The sequence below is a fragment of the Protopterus annectens genome, chromosome 8.part0 (assembly GCF_019279795.1).
Source record: "Protopterus annectens isolate FY-2018-M chromosome 8.part0, PAN1.0, whole genome shotgun sequence".
Lineage (NCBI taxonomy): Eukaryota > Metazoa > Chordata > Ceratodontiformes > Protopteridae > Protopterus > Protopterus annectens.
In genome coordinates this window covers 81309757-81330831 of record NC_056741.1, presented here as the reverse complement: position 1 = coordinate 81330831, position 21075 = coordinate 81309757, and the positions used below count along the sequence as shown (strand labels likewise).

At 41.8% G+C, this 21075-nt stretch overlaps 1 protein-coding gene across 1 annotated transcript in view; it reads right to left on the bottom strand.

The window, feature by feature from the left end:
- Positions 1-9214: 9214 nt before the first annotated feature.
- Positions 9215-21075, bottom strand: part of LOC122808661 (alpha-1,4-N-acetylglucosaminyltransferase-like) — a 234424-nt gene continuing 222563 nt past the window's right edge. The window contains exon 4 of the mRNA XM_044079636.1: positions 9215-10151. Coding sequence (XP_043935571.1) covers positions 9567-10151 — 585 coding nt within the window. The 3' untranslated portion in view covers positions 9215-9566. The remainder of the gene's footprint in view (positions 10152-21075) is intronic.

The following is a 21075-nucleotide window of genomic DNA, read 5'->3' as shown; positions in this document are numbered from 1 at the left end:
ACTTTTTGCAGACACTCCTTAACTCCAGTTTTGTACATTTCATTCTAGCCATTTCACTGTCGAGTGGAGCTCGAGTAACCCACACGCATGACCTCAACCGGATCTGTGACATCAATAGGACTTGTTGGCGGGACAGATTTGTGTCCCAGAGACTCCCCCTTCTGTGGAACGGATTCCCTCTCCATGTCAAGCAGAGTTCCTCATTAACCCGTTTTAAGTGCAATCTGGATAACTGGATGAGGAACAGAAAGTACACCCCTGGGATTCCACCCGTGTCCCTGCTGGACAGGGCCATCAGGTGCTGAGTTGTCAGAACATGGGATAAATTCTTGTCTAGGCTTGTAAGGGCCTCAGGGCCAATAGCCTAGTAACTTCCTATGATCCCATGATCCTATGACCTAATGATCCCTTGACCCTTTGACCTAATGATCCTATGACCTAATGATCCCATGACCCTTTGACCTAAGAGAAGACAAATGAGTCACAAGCAAACATACATTAAACCAGCCACAAGAAGGTGGCCTGTGTCAATTTTTTTCTACACATTGATTATGTTAAATGAAGAATACCATAAAAATTAAAAATTAAGACAATCCAACAATTTATACCAGTGTTTTATAATACCCTGAGCATTAACACTGACCAGACTGTTTTTTATTAACTGGCAGAACAGGATTCAGCCAACATAAATCTTCCAGGAAAATGTTTAAAAGCAAAATATAAATAAAATGCCCGAGTGGTTATGTTATGTTTTTGATGGTGAGTAAGGCTTCATGAAGCAAAGGACACTTTACTGTGTCACGCAATTAAATTACAGTTTTAGACATTCGATTTTGTATTAGTGTCAGCAAAATGCACAAATGTCAGGAAATGCACATCAGTGTCTGAATCCTTAGTCACGTATGAAGCTCTAGAAGTAAAGTTCAAAAAAGTGAATCTGTTCAAAGGGAGTTACTAGACATGCAGTCCAGGAGACCATGGGCGAGCCCAGCCAAATTTCCAATTGCCCCAAAGTACTGAGTGGTTAAGGGACTTGCTCAAAGTTGCACAGAATGCAAATGAAGGATGGCGGAATCAAACCCTGTACCGCAGGGAGTCGCTCATTACCTGCTGTCTCCAGCTCCTTCACTAACATTTACATTATTTACTAACAAAAACAGCCCCCTGAAATTTTACTCCTGCCTTGACATTACCAAAAACTGAACCTACAATGCCTCCCTAGCTAAATTAATGTCTCGGCTACTTTAGGCCAAACGGAATTTCTTATTTCCAAGAAAACGACACTGCCAATTACATCTTACAGGTGGAACACTTCATACAAAAAACTATCATTACACAAAGCAGATGTGGAACACTTGCACCAAAAAATTATCATTAGACAAAGCAGTGCTGAAATTGCAATGCAAGAAGCTGTCCTTTAAGAGAAGATATTTTTGCTTAAAACAAATGATTTGGAAGTGTATGTAAATGTTTGCCGACTGCCTAATTCGACATAATTTTCTGGGTGTGGTTCTATACCAAAAATGAACAAACAAAACAACACAGCCGATAATAAGACTAAACAAGAAACCAAGACAGGAACAAGACTAACACATGTATAATGACTGAGAAAACTGATGACACAGTTGCAAACAATATAATCTGAAGCTTGGTTATCACTTAATGGGGTAGTTGGGGTCTGCAAACAGACAGCTAACCTTTGTAGCAGCTAAGGAAGACATTGTGATGACATGGGATAAACATTAAAGCACATTTTGCCTCTATATGTTTTATTCTGGCAGATTCTACTACTGACAAGAATAATTCAGCATCAGCCTGCAAACGTCAGGATCAGTTAAAATATTCAGAAGGAAATAAGCAGAGAATATTAAGGGCCCAAAGCTCCACACATCTCCAAGGCTGTACCAAAAGGCCATGACCTACTCCATGACAGAGGTGTCCGAAGGTTGGATCCACTAAATGGTCATACAAGGTGAAGCACTTCTAAAACAAGAGGGAAGAAGGGTTATAAAAATTATGGTGAAGGGCCTGGAACTGATAAATAAATATTGCCAGAATATTATTAATTTATTTATTTAGCATTTGTTTTCCAGGAAAGTCCAACTGGGACAGGACCCATTTTCAGCAGAGGCCCTGGGAGAAATTCTAAAAATGTTCTGCAAACTTTACCATATATTAAACGAATCTGAAAAACTTCTTCATTAAATGTCTGGATATTACACTTGCACAACTCGATTTATCCAGTTTCTCTATTATGTGCAACTAAAAGTGCACTTTGAAGGTACTGAATGAACTTTGTGGCAATTCAAATCAGGAGGAAAGTCTTATGTATTAACAAGAGATGATGGTTTGATCTTCCGTCTGTTTACGCAGTCTTACAGCAGAACATGCACCACGTAACAACGAAAAGTACAGTTTTGTACCTACCATAAATGTAGATGTTCGAAGATCCACATTGCTGCAGTCATAACCTGTGGGTAGTCCGCTGTCCTCGGTCGGCCCGAATACCAAAGTGTTAGGCTGGCGTCGGTCATGGTCGCTCAGATCTGACGTCAGTACGCCGTGGTACTAAAGCGCATGACCGACGTCATATCCTCAATCTTTCTTGCCCCAGATGTCAGAAGGCCCTAAAAAGAAAGGCTAAAGCCAAAAAACAGAAAAACATCCAACCACCCATGTACAAACAAAATTTACAACCCAAACCACACAACCAACCCAAAACAGTGGGGAAGGAGGGAGGGTAAATTGGACTGCAGCAATGTGGATCTTCGAACATCTACATTTATGGTAGGTACAAAACTGTACTATGTTCTTCATCTCACATTGCTGCAGTCATAACCTGTGGGTAGAATCCCAAAGCAAAGGTAAAGGGAGGTTGGCAAAATCATAAAGCATTGGGAGCTGCTAACATGCCCTGTAAAACTGCAGTGGCAAACCCAGCCCTAGATTTGGAATAAAGAGGGAGATGGTAATGTTTAGAAAAAGTGTGCACTGAACTCCAAGTAGCTGCCTCCAAAATATCTTTAGTAGCTACACCCCTTAAAAAAGCAGTAGAAGTGGCAGTAGCCCTAGTGGAATGAGGTCTGATTCCAGCCGGAATCTCCTTACCATGATGAGAATAGCAAAAAGCAATACAATGGCCAATCCACTTAGAAATAGTTTGTTTAGAAACAGGTTTCCCCTGAGAGCCCAAAGCAAAAGAAACAAACAACTGTTGAGACTGTCTGAACCCTTTAGTTCTGCTCAAATAATAACGCAACAGCCTGTGAATATCCAAAGAGTGCAACATTTTCTCCCCTTTATTTTGGGGATCAGCATAAAATGTAGGCAAATGAATAGATTGGTTCAAGGCCACATTTGAAACCACTTTAGGCATAAAAGTAGGATTAGTACGCAGAGATACCCTATCCTTATGAAAAATCAGGAAGGGTTCAACTGCCATTAGAGCCTGTAATTTAGATACCCTTCTAGCAGACGTAATGGCCAACAAAAAAGCAGTCTTCCAAGACAAAAACTTCAACTCAGATGTAGCTGCAGGTTCAAAAGGAGGTAAAGTGAGTTTTTCCAACACAAAATTGAGATCCCAGGAAGGAGTAGGAGCTCTACGTGGGGGTCTTATGTTCTTTGCCCCTCTAAGAAATTGCTTAAACAAAGGACAAGAGAATAATGGTGGGTCACAGACATAGTGAGCAGAAATGGCTGCAGCATGAACTTTTACAGAGGAGAAAGACAAACCTTTGTCTAGTAATTCTGTAAGATACTGAAGTGCAACATTCAAATTAGGTACTGAAACATCAAAGCTCTTTGCTTTGCTCCAAAGAAAAAATCTCCTCCATTTATCAGCATAAACTTTCCTTGTACTAGGCCGTCTGGCCTCCAAAATAACATTCAAAACTTGTTGAGGAAGCTGCGACCCTCCAGGGTCTAGAACAGAATATGCCAGGCCGTCAGATGCAGGGACTGTATCCTGACATTGAGGAAATGACTGCCTGCCTGGGACAAAAGATGTGGAATTGATGGCAAAGGCCAAGGAGGCTCCCGTACTAAACTCCTCAGCAGAGGGTACCAGTGCTGACGTGGCCAATCTGGGGCTATTAGAATCATGGAGGGCTTGTCCTGTCTGACCTTCAAGAGCACCTTGGGAAGGAGAGGCAGAGGAGGAAAGGCATAGACGTGAAGATTGTTCCAACTGAATGATAGAGCATCCACTTTCCAAGCTTTTGGATGAAACATCTTTGTGCAAAACTTTGGCAGCTGGAAATTTAGTGGAGAAGCGAACAGATCTATGTCTGGAGTCCCCCAAATCACTGTCAACTGTCGAAATACATGAGGATCCAATTTCCACTCGTGGGGATCCACCATCTGTCTGCTCAAAACATCCGCTAAGGAGTTCTGTGCTCCTGGCAGAAACCTTGCCTGAAGAGTGAGGTGCAAACTGAGAGCAGTCTCCCACAAAATCATAGCTTGCCTGCAAAGAGTGTACGAGTGGGTTCCCCCTTGCTTGTTGATGTACCACATGACAGTTGTGTTGTCTGTTTGAATCAACACTTGTCCTGGGTGAAGTAGATCCTTGAAAGCCATCAATGCAAATTGGACTGCTAACATCTCCTTCATGTTGATATGCAAATGTTGAAGTCTGGCAGGCCACGTGTCTTGAACCCATTTTCCATTGAGGTGTGCTCCCCAAGCCTTGTCTGGGGTATCTGTCGTTAAGATCTGACTCGCCTCTGGTCGGGTCACAGAGAGTCCCTTGTTTAGGTGATATTCCTGAGCCCACCACAAAAATACCTTTTGAATGCAAGGTATTATCTGAATGACAGTGTCCAAATCGTGGCAGTGTTGAGTCCATACACTTTTTAGATACCATTGCAGCTTCCTCATATGCAGTTTGGCATTGGGAAGCACCAGAATACAAGATGCCATGAACCCCAAGGCTTGAAGGACTGTCCTTGCAGTCAGCCTAGACCGTAGAGACAATTGTTGGAAGTAAAGGGTAAGATTTCTTTGTTTGTCCGGGGTCAAAAACGCCATCTGAGTGACTGTATTCAGTCTCACACCCAGAAAGCACATGTCCTGAGAGGGTACTAGACTGGACTTTATTTCGTTCACAGAATACCCTAGGCACCGTAACACTGCCATAACATACTGTAGATGGTGAAGTAGCTTGTCTCTGTCTTGAGCAAGAATCAGGCAATCGTCCAAATAAGGATAAATTTGTATTCCTCTTAACCTTAAGAAGGCTATCACCGGAGCCAGAACCTTTGTGAACACCCTGGGCGCAGTAGATAAGCCAAAGGGCAATGCAGAAAACTGATAATGTAAAGTCCCAGCCCGAAAACGCAGGAATCTCCTGCAGCTGGGCCTGATAGGAATATGAAGATAAGCCTCTTTGAGATCCAGAGTTACCATCCAGTGATCTTTGCCTAGCAGAGGCAGAAGTTGTTGCAAAGTCAACATTTTGAATTTTGGAATGTCCATGTATGTGTTGAGAATAGACAGATCCAGAATTGGCCTCCAAGTGTTTCCTTTCTTTGGTACAAGAAACAGGCGAGAATAAAATCCTACGCCCACGTCTGACGGAGGGACCTGCTGGATAGCCCCCATTTGCAGAAGTAAAGAAATCTGTTTGAGAGCCTCCACCTTTTGCTGAGGAGGAACATCTGGCATGCCTTTGAAAGGAGGCAATGTGTGGAAATAAGACTTGTAGCCTCGGTTTATAATGTCCAACACCCATTTGTCCTGGGTGACTAAAAGCCAATTTTGCCTGAAAAGTGCCAACTTTCCTCCCAGAGGAGCTGCCAGACAGGAAGGATCGGGCAGCTGAAGATGTAGGTCATTGGGTCTGTTTACGAAAGGACTGGCCCCTGCCCTCACCGGTAGACTGTGCAGGGGAACTCCACGTCCTAGGCCTGAAAGAACCCTGTGCATGAGCTCTGCCCCTACCACGCCTAGATCTGCCCCTAGACTGTAAATCAGAAGAAGGGTAAGCCCATCCCTTAGTAGGCCAATTTCTGCTAAACTTAGAGGGCTGCACCTGTAAAAAAATCCTTAACAGTCTGCATAGACTTAGCTTTGTCTTCCATTTTCTTCAAGACTGACTCCACAGGAGAACCAAACAAAACTTCAGACTGAAGGGGAGCATCCAAAATTCGAGCTTTAACATGCTCTGACAAGTTCTGATCCTTAAGCCAGGCGTGCCTACGAATAACTGATCCAGTGGCAGCCACCCTGGAAGAAGCCTGTAAAGCATCAAAACCACACTGCAAAGAATGCTTACCCACCTGATCAGAGGCATGAACCAAATCCTGTAATTCCTTACACTCTATGCCCTCTGCTAAAGCATCTACCTTAGATTTTAACTGACTAAGGAGAAAATTCTGGTACTTCAGCATATGAAACTGGCAATTTAAAGCCCTCATTGCAAGAGTGGAAGAGGTATACACTTTTTTACCCCACCTATCCAAAGCTCTTGAATCTTTATCCATAGGAACTGGATTCTTTACAACAGAAGCTCTAACACCCTTAGGTCCCTGGCTAATAGTTTCTGGGTCAGCCCTTGGGCTCTTATATAAATATTTATGAGCCTCTGGCACTCTGTAATACCTGTCTGGCTTAACCGGGGCAGGAGGCAAAGAGTCTGGATTAAGGGAAGCCTCAGAGAAAACATCCTGAACAACATCCAAAACAGGAGGTATAGCCAAGGGCCTATGTTGTGGTAAAAACAAAAATTCCCTAAGCCTCTTTCGGGAATCTGAGAAATCCTGACCTTCCCATTTAAAATGCTCCCTCATAGAATGCAGGGTTTCTGAAAAAGAAAAATCCTCTGGAGGGGAAGCAGAAAGACTAGAATCCTCTCAAGGCCTGAATCAGAATAAGGGGAAAATCCTGAATGTCTTCAGTCAAGACTCTGAGTAATCTGAAGAATGTTCCAATCCTTCCACCTCTGGCTCCACCCTAGGCCTCTTATCTGGAGGGGGCATAGAACCTCTGATCATGGTAATCAAATCTTCTGCCATTTTAAGCATGTGTTTTTTAGGCACAGAACCTGCAGAACTAGGACTGACGCCAGAGGAAGACAAACCAGGCCTGACCTTGGAAGGTACCTTAGAGACAGAGGGAGAAGGCCTAACCACCTTATGTAAAGAAGGGAGTACAGCAACCTGAGAGGCCCCCTCAGCCTGACCCGACTCCTGAGAGGCCACATCTTGCAAAATTAAAGGCCCCCCCTGAGACTCAGCTGAAACCTCGGCTGGATCCACAGATTCCACCGTAGTTTCTAAAGAACCGGCGTCCGGAACGGACGACTCATCCTGCTTGGACTTTAACGATTTGTCCTTACGCTTCTTAGCAGTAGCGGGCGTCGGAGGATCCGACGGCATATTGTAATTACACCGCCATCAAGACAAGCCTAGCGCAATCTAACCTACGTTTAATGGTGCGCTTATTAAATTTAGCACAAAAGCGACACCCGACTACGTCGTGCTCAGGCCCCAAGCAAGGAATACAGAGACAGTGGTAATCCCTATGAAGTATCTGTTTCCCACAAGAAATACAATTATTCACTTTTTCTGACATCCGGAATTAACTGAGGCAAGAAAAGACAAAAATATTCCCCAACGGGGTACTTAGCCCAACTTGGTCTTCGGTCTGAAACTCAGAATACGAAAATTTCAGGACGCCGAACGGCACTTGCAAACGCTGCTTCTGCTTCGGACCATGCGGCAAGAAAGACTGGGGATATGACGTCGGTCATGCGCTTTAGTACCACGGCGTACTGACGTCAGATCTGAGCGACCATGACCGACGCCAGCCTAACACTTTGGTATTCGGGCCGACCGAGGACAGCGGACTACCCACAGGTTAGGACTGCAGCAATGTGAGATGAAGAACATCAGAATCATGCTTGTGACAGGCTCCTGAATTTCTTTTTATGAAGGAACTGATTACATTTCAGATTAGAGGGAAGTACTTCCTATGCAACAACATTCCATGTGATAATGGCACCAAAACTATTAGGTAGCTTTTCACTAGGCATTCAGACCTTAATGCATTAGCCATTAATCTGTATACATCATTGTTTTCTGAATTTGTACTGCAGCATGACATCATTCAGTTTTAACTATGTACAGATTAAAAGTACATCAGAAAACAGTCACCAAGGTCATGGGTTACATGATGTTCCCAGAGGGCAAAAAAAAATGAGATAGGAGGATTAACAGACTGATTTGTCACACTTAAGCATAAAAACGTGTGCTAACCACCAGTTTATACATGCTATAATGTGTAAAGAACATGGCAAACTGCTGTTACGAATTTGTGTGTGTGTGGGGTGGGGGTGGGGGTGGGCAATTAATCAGTGCAACTAACTTACTACAATAGGAATATGAGAAAGGTGCGCAAGTGAGACAAAAGATATGATTTCTAGCCTGAAAAGCAAGATTGTTTTTTTTTCCTGGCTGCTAATGCAAGTCAGAACCGCAGTCAACGTGCCAGTGGAAGTCTGGTACCCATAACTGGGGCAGAGGAACTACTTACCACAGGAAACACACTCTTGTAAGCACAGTCTGTCACAAATGTTACATATATAGGTCGATTTGCAAGGTCTGTTCAAACCAGGAGAAATATTTTCACCTTGCAAATTATGGCACCAGGTCTAGATTTTAAACTATAATTAAAAACAGCTTACTCCTATAACTGACCAAAGTAAAAAAAAAAAATCGAGTTGAGTGTAAAACCTGAGTTTGTATAAAGAAGGTCAAACAACTGAACAGAAGCTGTAACACCTAAATGCTTTAAGAGATTTTGGAATACCTACAACTTGCACAAAGGTGGTGCCCAAGTGCAGTGTGTGTGTGTGTGTGTGTGTGTGTGTGTGTGTGTGTGTGTGTGTGTGTGTGTGTGTGTGTGTGTGTGTGTGTGTGTGTGTGAGACAAACATGCACATGTTGGTTGCAGTTCTGACAATTATAAACTAAATGGTAATAACGTTTGAATACTTAACCCAAATTGTAAAAGCACAGACAACAGAAAACACTGCCGCCTCTGTGGTAGTTTCAATACTGAAAAAAAAAACAGTAAGAAAATGTAAAAGAAGAATTAACAGAACACTTGGGTGACATCATTAAACATGCACAATTAGTTCAATTAACAGAACACTTGGGTGACATCATTAAACATGCACAATTAGTTCTCTTGGAAAGCACAGTATGACAGGCTGAAGGAAGCATGATTTTAGTTTTCAAGTACTGAGAAACAGTACAGGGGATGACAATAATCTAGAACAATTAACTGACGAAAGTGTAGACAGAGGGGATGCCAGGTTCAACACATGCCAGTGCTTAAGAAAAGCAACTAAACTGTCAAATGATTATGGTGTTGAATGATATGCCTTTTAACTGACCTAAGTCTTGTACAATGATGCAGAATGGTACAGCTGTTTCTACATCTGAGGAAGGGTCTGGATTTGTGTTTTTATAAAAAATCTCCATTTCTAAATACAGAATGATGTCTTTTGTTTGTCTCCTGCACATTCACATGCAAAATCCCTTTCTTAATTTCCTGAGCAAGTTACACAAAATTATCATATGTATGTGGACAATACTTCCTAAACATGTTTGTTAACAAAGTGTCATCCCCTTTTCTCATTGTCAACTTTTCATTTTCACTCCACTGGTTCATCTGATTCCAGACATGCGCTGCATAGGAATCTCTGAAGACAGACATGTCTCTAGAAGGACTGTAAAATGCCTTCCAGTTCTGGTAGGGAATACTGTAAAAACTTGCTTGCTTACAGACAGTGACATCCTGAGATTCACAATAAAAATCCTTTTCAGGCTCTAATACAGACAAATTGCATAATTTGTGGAGTACACGTGTCAGCAGCTGGGGGCCCTGCTGACCCCATACGGCTCCTTGGTAATTATCAACAAAATCTTCCATGCAAGACTGCATGAACGCACTGTGGTCTTTTGAGCTTAAAACGGCACCATTGATCAACTCAGATGACTGGTATCCCAGGAAGTTCCCATCAGGTACAGGCTTAAATGTTATAACATCAGTGTCTAGATAAAGCCCTCCAAATTGCCAAAGTACAGCGTATCTGAAAGCATCAGACTGGACATGAGTCCAGAATGTTTCCTGTGCAGGGTCTGCCTGTAAAGGAAAAAAAAAAAGAATTATATCAGCATTCCAGACATACACTACTTTAAACATACAAATAATAATGCTATACAAAAAAATGTTAATGAACATGATGTATCCAGTTTACGCAATGACAAAAATGTGAATGCAAATCCTGGTTATGAATAAATCAAATCCTGATTATGAATAAATCACTTCTAGACTTGGCAAGCATAACACTGAGCTAGACTTGGAATGAATATACATCCTTACAACGTATACAAGTTCAACTGCAAATTCTCTGAACAAGGTGTTCATAGGTTCATAGGTGTGCACTAGGCTAATGGCCCTGGAGCCTTTACAAGCTTAGCCCATAGAAGTGCCCTGTCATCATGCCACCTGACGTTAGTTCCCAGTGCCTCTATCAAGTAGAGCCACTTGAGTGATCCCTGGGGTGAACTTTCTATTTCCCATCCATTCATTAAGATTTCTCTTGAAGAGGGCCAGTGAGGTGCTCTGCTTGACATGTATGGGAATTTGTTACCTCATGGTCTCGTGTTACACAGTATTATGGCAAACCATGAAACATATATGCCTAAAAGCTTATAATAATTTACAATTTTATATATATATATATATATATACACACACACACACATATATATTTTTTAATGTACCTATAGTACAGGTATGCTTTGCATGTGACAGCTAACAGAAGTAGTGTGTATATGTGTGTGTGTGTATATATATATATATATATATATATATATATATATATATATATATATATATATATATATATATATATATATATATACATAGATATATAATCACAAGTACAGCAAAACTAAATATAAATTACTAAATGACATTAGGAAAAAATGGATGCTTATACACTGTTATTAACTTAATTAAACCAATTTTAAGACCCTGAACCTTAACTTTTTTTTTTTTTAATAAAACTTGTGTATATTTACCATAATGATGGACCCATGTTGTCTGTCTCGGTCTGGTTCAACCTGTGGGACTTCGAATCTGACACTGGCCAGTTCAAAAGCCTTTAGCCCATCTTGGTTCTGCCTCCCCCTCCTCATAACTCCCCAGTCCTCCCTCAACTCCCCAGATGGAGTCTAGCTCATGAGTCAAAATACAGTGATACAACATATAAAACTAATCCCCACTTCCTGCACAGATGCAATAGGAAAAGCCCCAGGGAAAGGTGTGGATGGGCCTACAGCATTTGGCCTACAGAAAAACTGACTGTTCTGGAGAAGGAGCTTCAGTGGTTCAGCCTCTGTGCTGGTGAAGAAGCTTCAATAAATCACTAAAAACAGGAGTCATCACGTAGGGACTTGGAGGAACCCTCTCCTTCCTCGAAGTCAGTATCTTTGGTGAGGGATTTCTCTGGAGAATCCAAGTCCTTCCTCTTGCACTTTCTCCTCCCCAAAATCTCCAGTTCAGATGAAGCTGGATAAGAGGGGGATGAGTGGGGTAGCCCCGTCAAGGGGCAGTCTGCAAGCCAAACACAGGCTGTCCCAGATCAGCCTGATGACTAGTCTGAGGAAGAGATGAAAACTGGGAAGGGGTGCCAGATGAAGACCTCCAACCCTTCTCTCCAGAAAAGAACATTTATTTTTTTTATTTTATTTATTTACTTAGAGTTTGTTTACCAGGATAGTCCACTGGGCTGAAAACAGCCCATTTTCAATGGAGTCCCAGGGAGAAAAGCTCCTTAAAAACAGTATACAAATTAAAGCAATACATTCACATGTAATGCAGATGAAGAACAAGGTATTACATAAGATAAAAATTATAGTTTGCAATGGAATTCAGATAAATAATATGAAACTTATTAGTGAATATTCACAAATAGATTAGCTAACACATTGGAATATAACAGTGGTGGCAAAGACCCTCACACGGTATCTTAAAATTATAGTTGGACAGAGGGATAAGATATATTTTTTTACACACAAACCTAATGAAGTATTTATTTGGTACGAAAGCAATCTTTATTAAAAGTGTTTCAGTTTATAAGTTACTAATATTTATTCAGATAGATGCAGAGTGGTAAACCTTTTTGTTAGTTAATTAGTTAGTCATTTTGATAGTGAGTTTGTTTTTATTTATTGACATTTGTTAACTGGGTTGGTCCAATTGGGCCAGAAGCCCATTTTCAGTGGACACCTGAGGAGAAATGCTCCAGATTACAACACATTTTGGATTGCAAAGACATAAATAATACATTGTATAATGCCTCCTTGCTGCCCTTCTGCAGCTGTCCAGTATTCTGTGGCAGTACTGTGCATGCGTATCGTTATGCAGTACATCAGAGCTGTGTATGGAAGCAACGGAGAAAGAAAGATCTCGTTGCTTTTTAAAACATGTCTTGCTATGTTAAACAAGTTTAACATAGTGAGACAGCTTTAAAAAAAGCAACGGAGAAAGGAAGATCTCCGTCACTTTTTTTTAAGCTATCTCGCTATGTTAAACTCATTCAACATAGCGAGATAACAGCAACGGAGCTCTTCCACTCTCCGTTGCTGTCCAACAAAAAAAAAAAAAAAAAAAAAAAAAAAAGACTTATACTAATGGAAAAAGTCCAAGCGACTGGACCTTTTTCCATTAGTATAAGTCTGATTTACAATGGGCATGCTAACCAATCAGCGTGCACATTTTAGAACATTAATGGGGGGGGGGTTGTTGTATAATTAGGAAGTTACTATTCTAGAGCAGGTAGTACATTACTACTAAATATGTACATTTATTAAATGAGGTGAAACTTGTAGGAGGGCCAGTCTTAAGGAGATTGGAGACTGTAAAGTGGTGGCAGGGGAAAGTGTAGTCAAGCAGCATAGATTGGTGGTATGTAGAATGACGTTGGTGATCAAGAAGAGGAGGAGGAATGTGAAAGCTGTGCCAAGGATTAAATGGTGGAAGTTAAAAAAGGGTGATTGTGAAGTGGAGTTTAGGGAAGTGTTAAGACAGGCACTGGGAGGCAGTGGAGAGTTACCGAATAGCTGGGTAACTACAGCAGAACTAGTAAGGGTGACTGCTAGAAAGGTGCTTGGTGTGACATCTGGACAGAGGAAGGAGGACAAGGAGACCTGGTGGTGGAATGCGGAAGTACGGGAGAGTATACAGAGGAAGAGGCTGGCGAAGAAGAAGTGGGATTGTCAAAGAGATGAAGAAAGTAGACATGAGTATAAGGAGATGAGGCGATGGCAAAGAGAGAGGTGGCGAAGCTAAGGATAGGGCATATGGAGAGTTGTACGAGAGATTGGACACTAAAGAGGGAGAAAAGGACCTGTACCGATTAGCTAGACAGAGGGACAGAGCTGGGAAAGATGTGCAGCATGTAAGGGTGATAAAGGATAGTGAGGGAAAGGTACTCACAAGAGAGGAGAGTGTGTTGAGTAGATGGAAAGAGTATTTTGAGAGGCTGATGAATGAAGAGAATGAGAGAGAGAGAAGGTTGGATGATGTGGGGATAGTGAATCAGGAAGTGAAACAGATTAGCAAGGAGGAAGTAAGGGCAGCTATGAAGAGGATGAAGAATGGAAAGGCTGTTGGCCCAGATGACATACCAATGGAAGCATGGAGGTGCTTAGGAGAAATGGCAGTGGAATTTCTAACTAGATTGTTTAATGAAATTTTGGAAAGTCAGAGGATGCCTGAGGAGTGGAGAAAAAGTGTTTTGGTACCTATCTTTACGAATAAGGGTGATGTGCAGAGCTGCAGTAACTACAGAGGGATAAAACTGATTACTCACAGCTTGAAGTTATGGGAAAGAGTAGTGGAAGCAAGGTTAAGAAGGGAGGTGATGATTAGTGATCAGCAGTATGGTTTCATGCCAGGAAAGAGCACTACAGATGCAATGTTTGCTCTGAGACTGTTGATGGAGAAATACAGAGAAGGTCAGAAGGAGTTGCATTGTGTCTTTGTAGACTTGGAGAAAGCATATGACAGGGTGCCTAGGAAGAGTTGTGGTATTGTATGAGGAAGTCGGGAGTGGCAGAGAAGTACGTAAGAGTGGTACAGGATATGTACGAGGGTAGTGTGACAGTGGTGCGGACTGCAGTGGGAGTGACAGATCCGTTTAAGGTGGAGGTGGGATTACATCAAGGATCAGCTCTGAGTCCTTTCTTATTTGCAGTGGTGATGGACAGGTTGACAGATGAGATCAGACAGGAGGCCCCGTGGACTATGATGTTTGCAGATGACATTGTGATCTGTAGTGAGAGTAGGAATCAGGTTGAGGAGACTCTGGAGAGGTGGAGATATGCTCTAGAGAGCAGAGGAATGAGGGTCAGCAGGGCTAAGACAGAATATATGTGTGTAAATGAGAGGGAGGGTAGAGGAATGGTGAGGATGCAGGGAGTAGAGTTGGTAAAGGTGGACGAGTTTAAGTACTTGGGATCAACAGTTCAGAGTAATGGTGAATGTGGAAGAGAGGTGAAGAAGAGAGTACAGGCAGGGTGGAATGGGTGGAGAAGAGTGTCAGGAGTGATTTGTGACAGACGGGTATCCGTAAGAGTGAAAGGGAAGGTCTACAAGAGTGTAGTGAGACCAGCTATGTTATATGGGTTGGAGACAGTGGCACTGACAAAAGGGCAGGAGTCAGAGCTGGATGTGGCAGAGTTAAAGATGTTAAGATTTGCAATCGGTGTGACTAGGATGGATAGGATTAGGAATCGGTATATTAGAGGGTCAGCTCATGTTGGACAGTTTGGAGACAAAGCAAGAGAGACGAGATTGCGCTGGTTTGGACATGTGCTGAGGAGGGATGATGGGTATATTGGGAAAAGATGCTAAGGATGGAGCTGCCAGGTAAGAGGAATAGAGGAAGGCCTAAGATAAGGTTTATGGACGTGGTGAGAGAGGACATGCAGGCGGTTGGTGTGACAGAGCAAGATGCAGAGGATAGGAAGAAATGGAAAGAGATGATCCGCTGTGGCGACCCCTAACGGGAAAAGCCGAAAGAGAATGATGATGATTAAATTAGGTGAAACTGCATCCAGTCGTGGCTCCTTGAAGTGGTTTCTGTGGTCAGTAGTCTCCTCTCTTCCCTGGAACGATAATAGATTACTTAGAAGATTTCTATTCACTGGTGTAAAGAATTAATTTGACTGCATTGGGATAGGATCACTAGGCCCTGATGGTGTAATGGAAACTATGGCTTAAAATTGAGATAATGGATTATACACCATCCTGTTGAAACAAAAAGAGATCAGTCAGTAGTGCTGCAAAACAAGCCTTATGATGGAGAATCTTCCTCTCACTATCCCCAATACCTTTTCCCCTAAAATCACTTTCAACAAGTCTTAAAATCCATGCCAAAATACTAAAAATATTTTATTTATTATTTATTTATTTCAGTTTGGTGACCGGGGAATTCCACTGGGCCCATGAGTGCCCGTTTTCAGTGGAGGCCCGGGGAGAAAAGCTCCAAATGCAGCATAAGCATTAAAGATACAAAAGTAAGTTACAAAAATAAAGTACAGTTTACATGAATGAACATTCTGTATCAGGCTTAGTAGAGAAAAGACAATTTTGATATATCTGGAAGGCTGTACTGTGGATATTCACTTAGGAAATACCATCATAACAACTGAAGTGCAGTAACATTATACATAATAGTCGATTAAAGTAAGGAAACAGTTTACAAGCATTCATTCGACATAAGAAGCTATTTACAATACTTACAAGGTAGATAGATATAGAATCTTCAGAAGGAATTGCAGAAAGCTAGAGACAGCTCAGGGAACTAGTTGTTGGGGTGTTAGAGAGATTAGGAGCTGATAGATATAAAATCTTCAGAAGGAATTGCAGAGAGCTCGAGACAGCTCAGGGAACTAGTTTGTTGGGGTGTTAGATTAGGAGTCGATAGATATAGAATCTTCAGAAGGAATTGCAGAGAGCTAGAGACAGCTCAGGAAACTAGTTGTTGGGGTGTTAGATAGATTAGGAGCCAAGGAGTAACACCTCCTTAGGGGAGTTGTTAGAAAGAATTAGACAGGGTGAAAGCAGGTGCATTTCCATTTGGAGTGCAAGTAAGTGAAAAGCTGGGTTTTAAAGTTTTCTGAGTTATTGTCCTAAGAGTGGAAGGGCGGGAATTCCATTTATTGCCTAGTGAGAAAGAAAGGAGAAGCTGGCCAGCAGGCCGTCTTGGTTTGTGGATAGTAATTAGGTTTTCATGTTCAGATCTAAGCGGTCTATTGGGGGTGTAGGGGGGAAGGATGTTTATTAGAGCTGGACATTTGTTCTGGTGAAATACAAGTCTGTGCGCTGTGGTAAGTTGGAGGTACTCTAGATAATTAGGGGGTTCTAGCCAGTTTAGAGAATTAAGGGCATGGCAGTGATGGGGGAGTTTTTGGATATGGAGGCAAATTTGGTGATTTTGTTATAGCAGTTTTTCAGTTTAGAGGTGTTGGTGGTGGTCAGGTTAGTTAGAAGAGGGGCTCCATGTAACAGGGATGGGAGGAGGTAGGTAGTAGCTAAAGTGTGTCTAGTAGAGTTTGAGAGAAAGAGATTGATCCTATAAAGCATACCTAGCTTTTGGTGGGTTTTCTCTATATTTTGTTGGATATGGATATCGAACTTGAGTTGTTCATCAATAGTAATGCCAAGACGTTTTGCAAAGGTAACTACTTCAATGGGAGAGTTGGAATGTCTGAGGACTTTAAATTAATTTTTGTCAAAAGAGAAAGTCTTGGAGGGAGAGAAAAGTAGAAGTTTAGATTTATTTGCATTTAGAGAAAGGTGATTTTGTTGCATCCAGTTTTCAGTAATAGAAAAGGCAGCTTGGGTTTTAGTCAGTAGTTCAGGGAGGTTAGAGGCAGAGCAAACTATCGTAGAATCGTCTGCATATTGAATGATTTTGACATTAGGAATGGCACAGTGAAGGTTATTGATAAAGATGTTAAAGAGCATAGGTCCGAGGATGGACCCTTGAGGGACGCCAGTTGGGCAAGGAAGAAATGAGGAGATGGTGCTAAATAATACTTCTATGGAACCAAACAACATCCCAGGCTGCATCTCACCTGTCCCAGGTATGCACTACCTGACCCTCTACTAAAGTTGTTCAACCTCAGCCTACCTACAGAGTTTGTTCCTGATGTCTGGATAACAGCCAATGTGACTCCCAACATAAGGGGCCCCTCTGCAGACCCGGGTAATTACAGGCCGATCAGCCTCTCCAGCCGTACATGTAAACCTACAGAACAGATTTACTTATTTTATTTTGACATTTGTTAACTGCGTATCTCTGACTGAGCCTTAGTCCATTTTCAGTGGAGACCCGGAGTGGCCACATACAGAACAGTTAAAGCAGAAGATTACAGTTATTACAGGAAGCTTTAAATACATGGCAGACACATACAGTAATGGGATTAAAAAACACCAAAGGAAATGTGACATACAGTACAACAGTATGTAAATCGGAAAATCAGAAGGCGAGAAGGAAAACGGCATCAATGGCAGCTCCTATAAACGTAATCAATGGCGGCTCCTATAAACATACAAAACCCAAGCAGGCAGTACACTGTCAACGCTTTAGTCAAGAAACAGATAAAGACAATGCAAAGTTTTTCAGCAAAGCTCTTTTTCAATGCATACTCAACGAATGAACGTTAATCAAAGTTATACAAGTGACCACCCAATCAAAATCCTTTTAGGCACATAGAAACATAGTCACATGATAAAAATCAATTAAAAGTAGTCATATGACCACAGCATTAAGCAAATATAAAACATGTCAACCTCATAGATAATAATAAAAGGTCACAAAAATATATATACAAACACACACACACACACACACACATATATATATATACACACACACATATATACATATACACATACACACACAGCATGGTCAAATACAGTCATGCTTAAATTTAAGTATAGGTTTTAAGCTATTCTGACTATTAAGCCCTGCACTATTTGCTGCTCTGAAGTAGTCGATCCATTTAGACTCAGCTAACTCAGTAAGAAGTCTGATATCACACCCACGTTTTCCAACACTTACTACCTGGATAACACAAAATTTAAATCTGTGGGTACTACTCATCAACTGAATATGTTTAAACAACACATTACTTTCAACACCACTACGTATTTCTGACAAATGTGAACAAATCCTTTGTTTTAACTTAAAATTATAACACAGTTCAACACACACTTCTGCACCAGTAGTTTAATATACACATAACATGAAGTTCTCTTACATTTGCAAGACAAACATATGAATCACATTAAAAAAGGGCATAGCAAAATTAATTTAAAATGGGTGGCGAAAGCCAAACATACTCTGGCTAGGCTTATAAATGCCCTAGGGCAGATAGCCTAGTATGAACCTATGAACCTATAAAAGACGTACAGTAGATATAAAAAGTTTACACCACCCTATTAAAATGCCAGGTTTTTGTAATATAAAAAAATGAGACCACAATAAATCATTTCAGAACTTTCCCACTTTTAATGTGACCTATAACCTGTACAATTCAATTGAAAAACAAAAAATCTGTTATGGGAAAAATATAAAAAAATAAAAAATGTACAATAAGCTGGTTGCATAACTGTGCACACCCTTAAACTAATACTTTTTTGAGCATTCAGTCTTCTAGGGTAGGAGTCTATCAGTTTTCAATTGAATTGTACAGGTTATAGGTCACATTAAAAAAAAACAAAACAAAATCTTGTTTTTTTCCCACTTTTCTGAGATTTAAAAAAGTTCAGTTACAGGCTTGCTGTTCTTGAACTGTTTGTAAGTTTCTGTGAGGCCATTTTTTGCTTGGGCTAAAGGAAAGTCTCTCTGTTGATCAGTGGCAGTGAAAAACATTGAGCAGCCTGCCTGCCCCTGTGGGAGTGGTTACTGACTTGAAACTGTAGTTTTATTGGCCATTTTGGGTCAATTCCAAAACTCCTTCATCTTCCTCTCTTAAAACCCTCTTTTGCGCAGTTTTGTGCGTTTTTGAGCATAGCGCAACAACGGGCAGCGCCGCCTAATTGGGTTTAAACTATTCCTGGCTCCACAAAATCTGCTCTTCTCTTTTTCCCTTAGAACTGCTCTATCTCTCAATTTAAACACCATATTCTCATTCTAAGGCCCTTCACTGGTCCAATTAAGTAATCCTACAAGTTAGCACTATTAAACCATAAGCACTACTTACTCTTATACTCTCTAAGATTACCCTGTCCTCTATTGGTCCGTCTTAAATTCAGTTTCCCTGTTACTCTAGCATGTCCAAAGGTCAGTCAATGGTTTCCTCTCCAGTCCAGCTGGTGAATCTGGGAATTTTGAGGCAATGTTACAACTGTCTCATGTACACGGACAACCCTCTCCTCCTCCGAACAGGTTCAAATATATGTGAGAGATGCAACTATTTAGCCAAACTGGAGGCTGAGCTCTCTCATCTCAAAACTGGTGCAACCAGTCAGGAGGAGAAGGTAACCTCACACAACACAATTCCAGTATCACATAGTCCCACCACATCAGTGAACCAAACACATAAATACACAAAAACATACTCGGAGGCTCTAAATAAAAATCTACCTAAGCAACAGAGACCTCCAAAGCAGACATCCAAGCAAACGCTACCTCAAAACAAAACACACACAACACATAACCCACAAAGTCAGTGTGCCAAGCAGCCACAGCCCTTAAGGCTGAATAACACACCTAATACTCTTGTTATAGGTGACTCTATTGTCAGACACACTGACGTCCCGCTCACCAGGCTGAATAAAGAGAAGGTCACGGTGAGCTGCCTGTCGGGTGCTAGGATCCGACACATAACGCAAGCACTCAGGTCACTCCAAAGCAAATACAAATATGACTCAGTCATTGTACATGCTGGTGTGAATGACCTGAGACATTCCTCCTTGGGCTACATGAAAAGAGACATAGAGGAGCTTTCTGATCATGTAGCCCAGGCTGGTATGACCGTGACCTTGAGCAGCATCTTACCCTCACCTAGAATGATGCCACAATACAAAGACAAAATGATCGATTTTAACAACTGGCTAAAATTTTGGTGTCATTCAAAGGGGATCCAGTGTCTGTCAGCCTGGGATGACATGCTCGACAAGCCACATTGCTTCGCTAGGGACTGCTTGCACCTGTCACCACTGGGCTTTCGGATATTGGCAAAGGCTCTTGCCACCCCCATAGTGCCTTTTTTAGGCAAGGCTCAAAAGTCAAACGCACCCCCATAAACAGCACAAGGAACAAGAAACTAAGGGTAATGCTGCTAAACGCCAGAAGTCTTAACCTCAAGATGCACGCACTCGAAGCTCTCCTCAGTATGGAGAACATAGATATCTGTGCAGTGACAGAAACCTGGTTCAAGGCTCCGGAGAGCACCCCAGCACTACCAGGCTATACCTCATATCATGCTTTTCGGCCCCAAAACCCGGACCGAACCACAAAAGGAGGGGGAGTTTCCATATTTATCAAGGATATCCACACCTCCAGGTTAGTGGCATTGCACGGCATCGGAGTCCATCCATGTGCAACTAACAGTGGGCAAGACTGCTTTTCAGTTTATAGCATCCTACAGACCACCCTCTCAAAGTCAAGAATCCCATTCGGCCTTCCTGAAAACATTGGAGAACATGAAGATCTCTCCAAACACCATTATATTGGGTGACTTCAACTACCCAAACATTGACTGGGAGCACTACTCAAGCCCCAGCACCTTAGCCCAAAGATTCCTGGAAATTATAAACTCAAATGCTATGGAACAACTAGTCACCACTCCCACAAGAGGGGACAACATACTAGACCTGATCATTACCAACATGGGGACTCTATGCCCCACACCAGAAGTATATCCCTCATTGGTAAGATCAGACCATAAATTAATTTCACTGGATGTCCACATCCCGACCCCACCCCCAGCCCAGAAAACCACAGTGAAAACTTCTCAAAAGCGAACTTCTCACTTCTCAA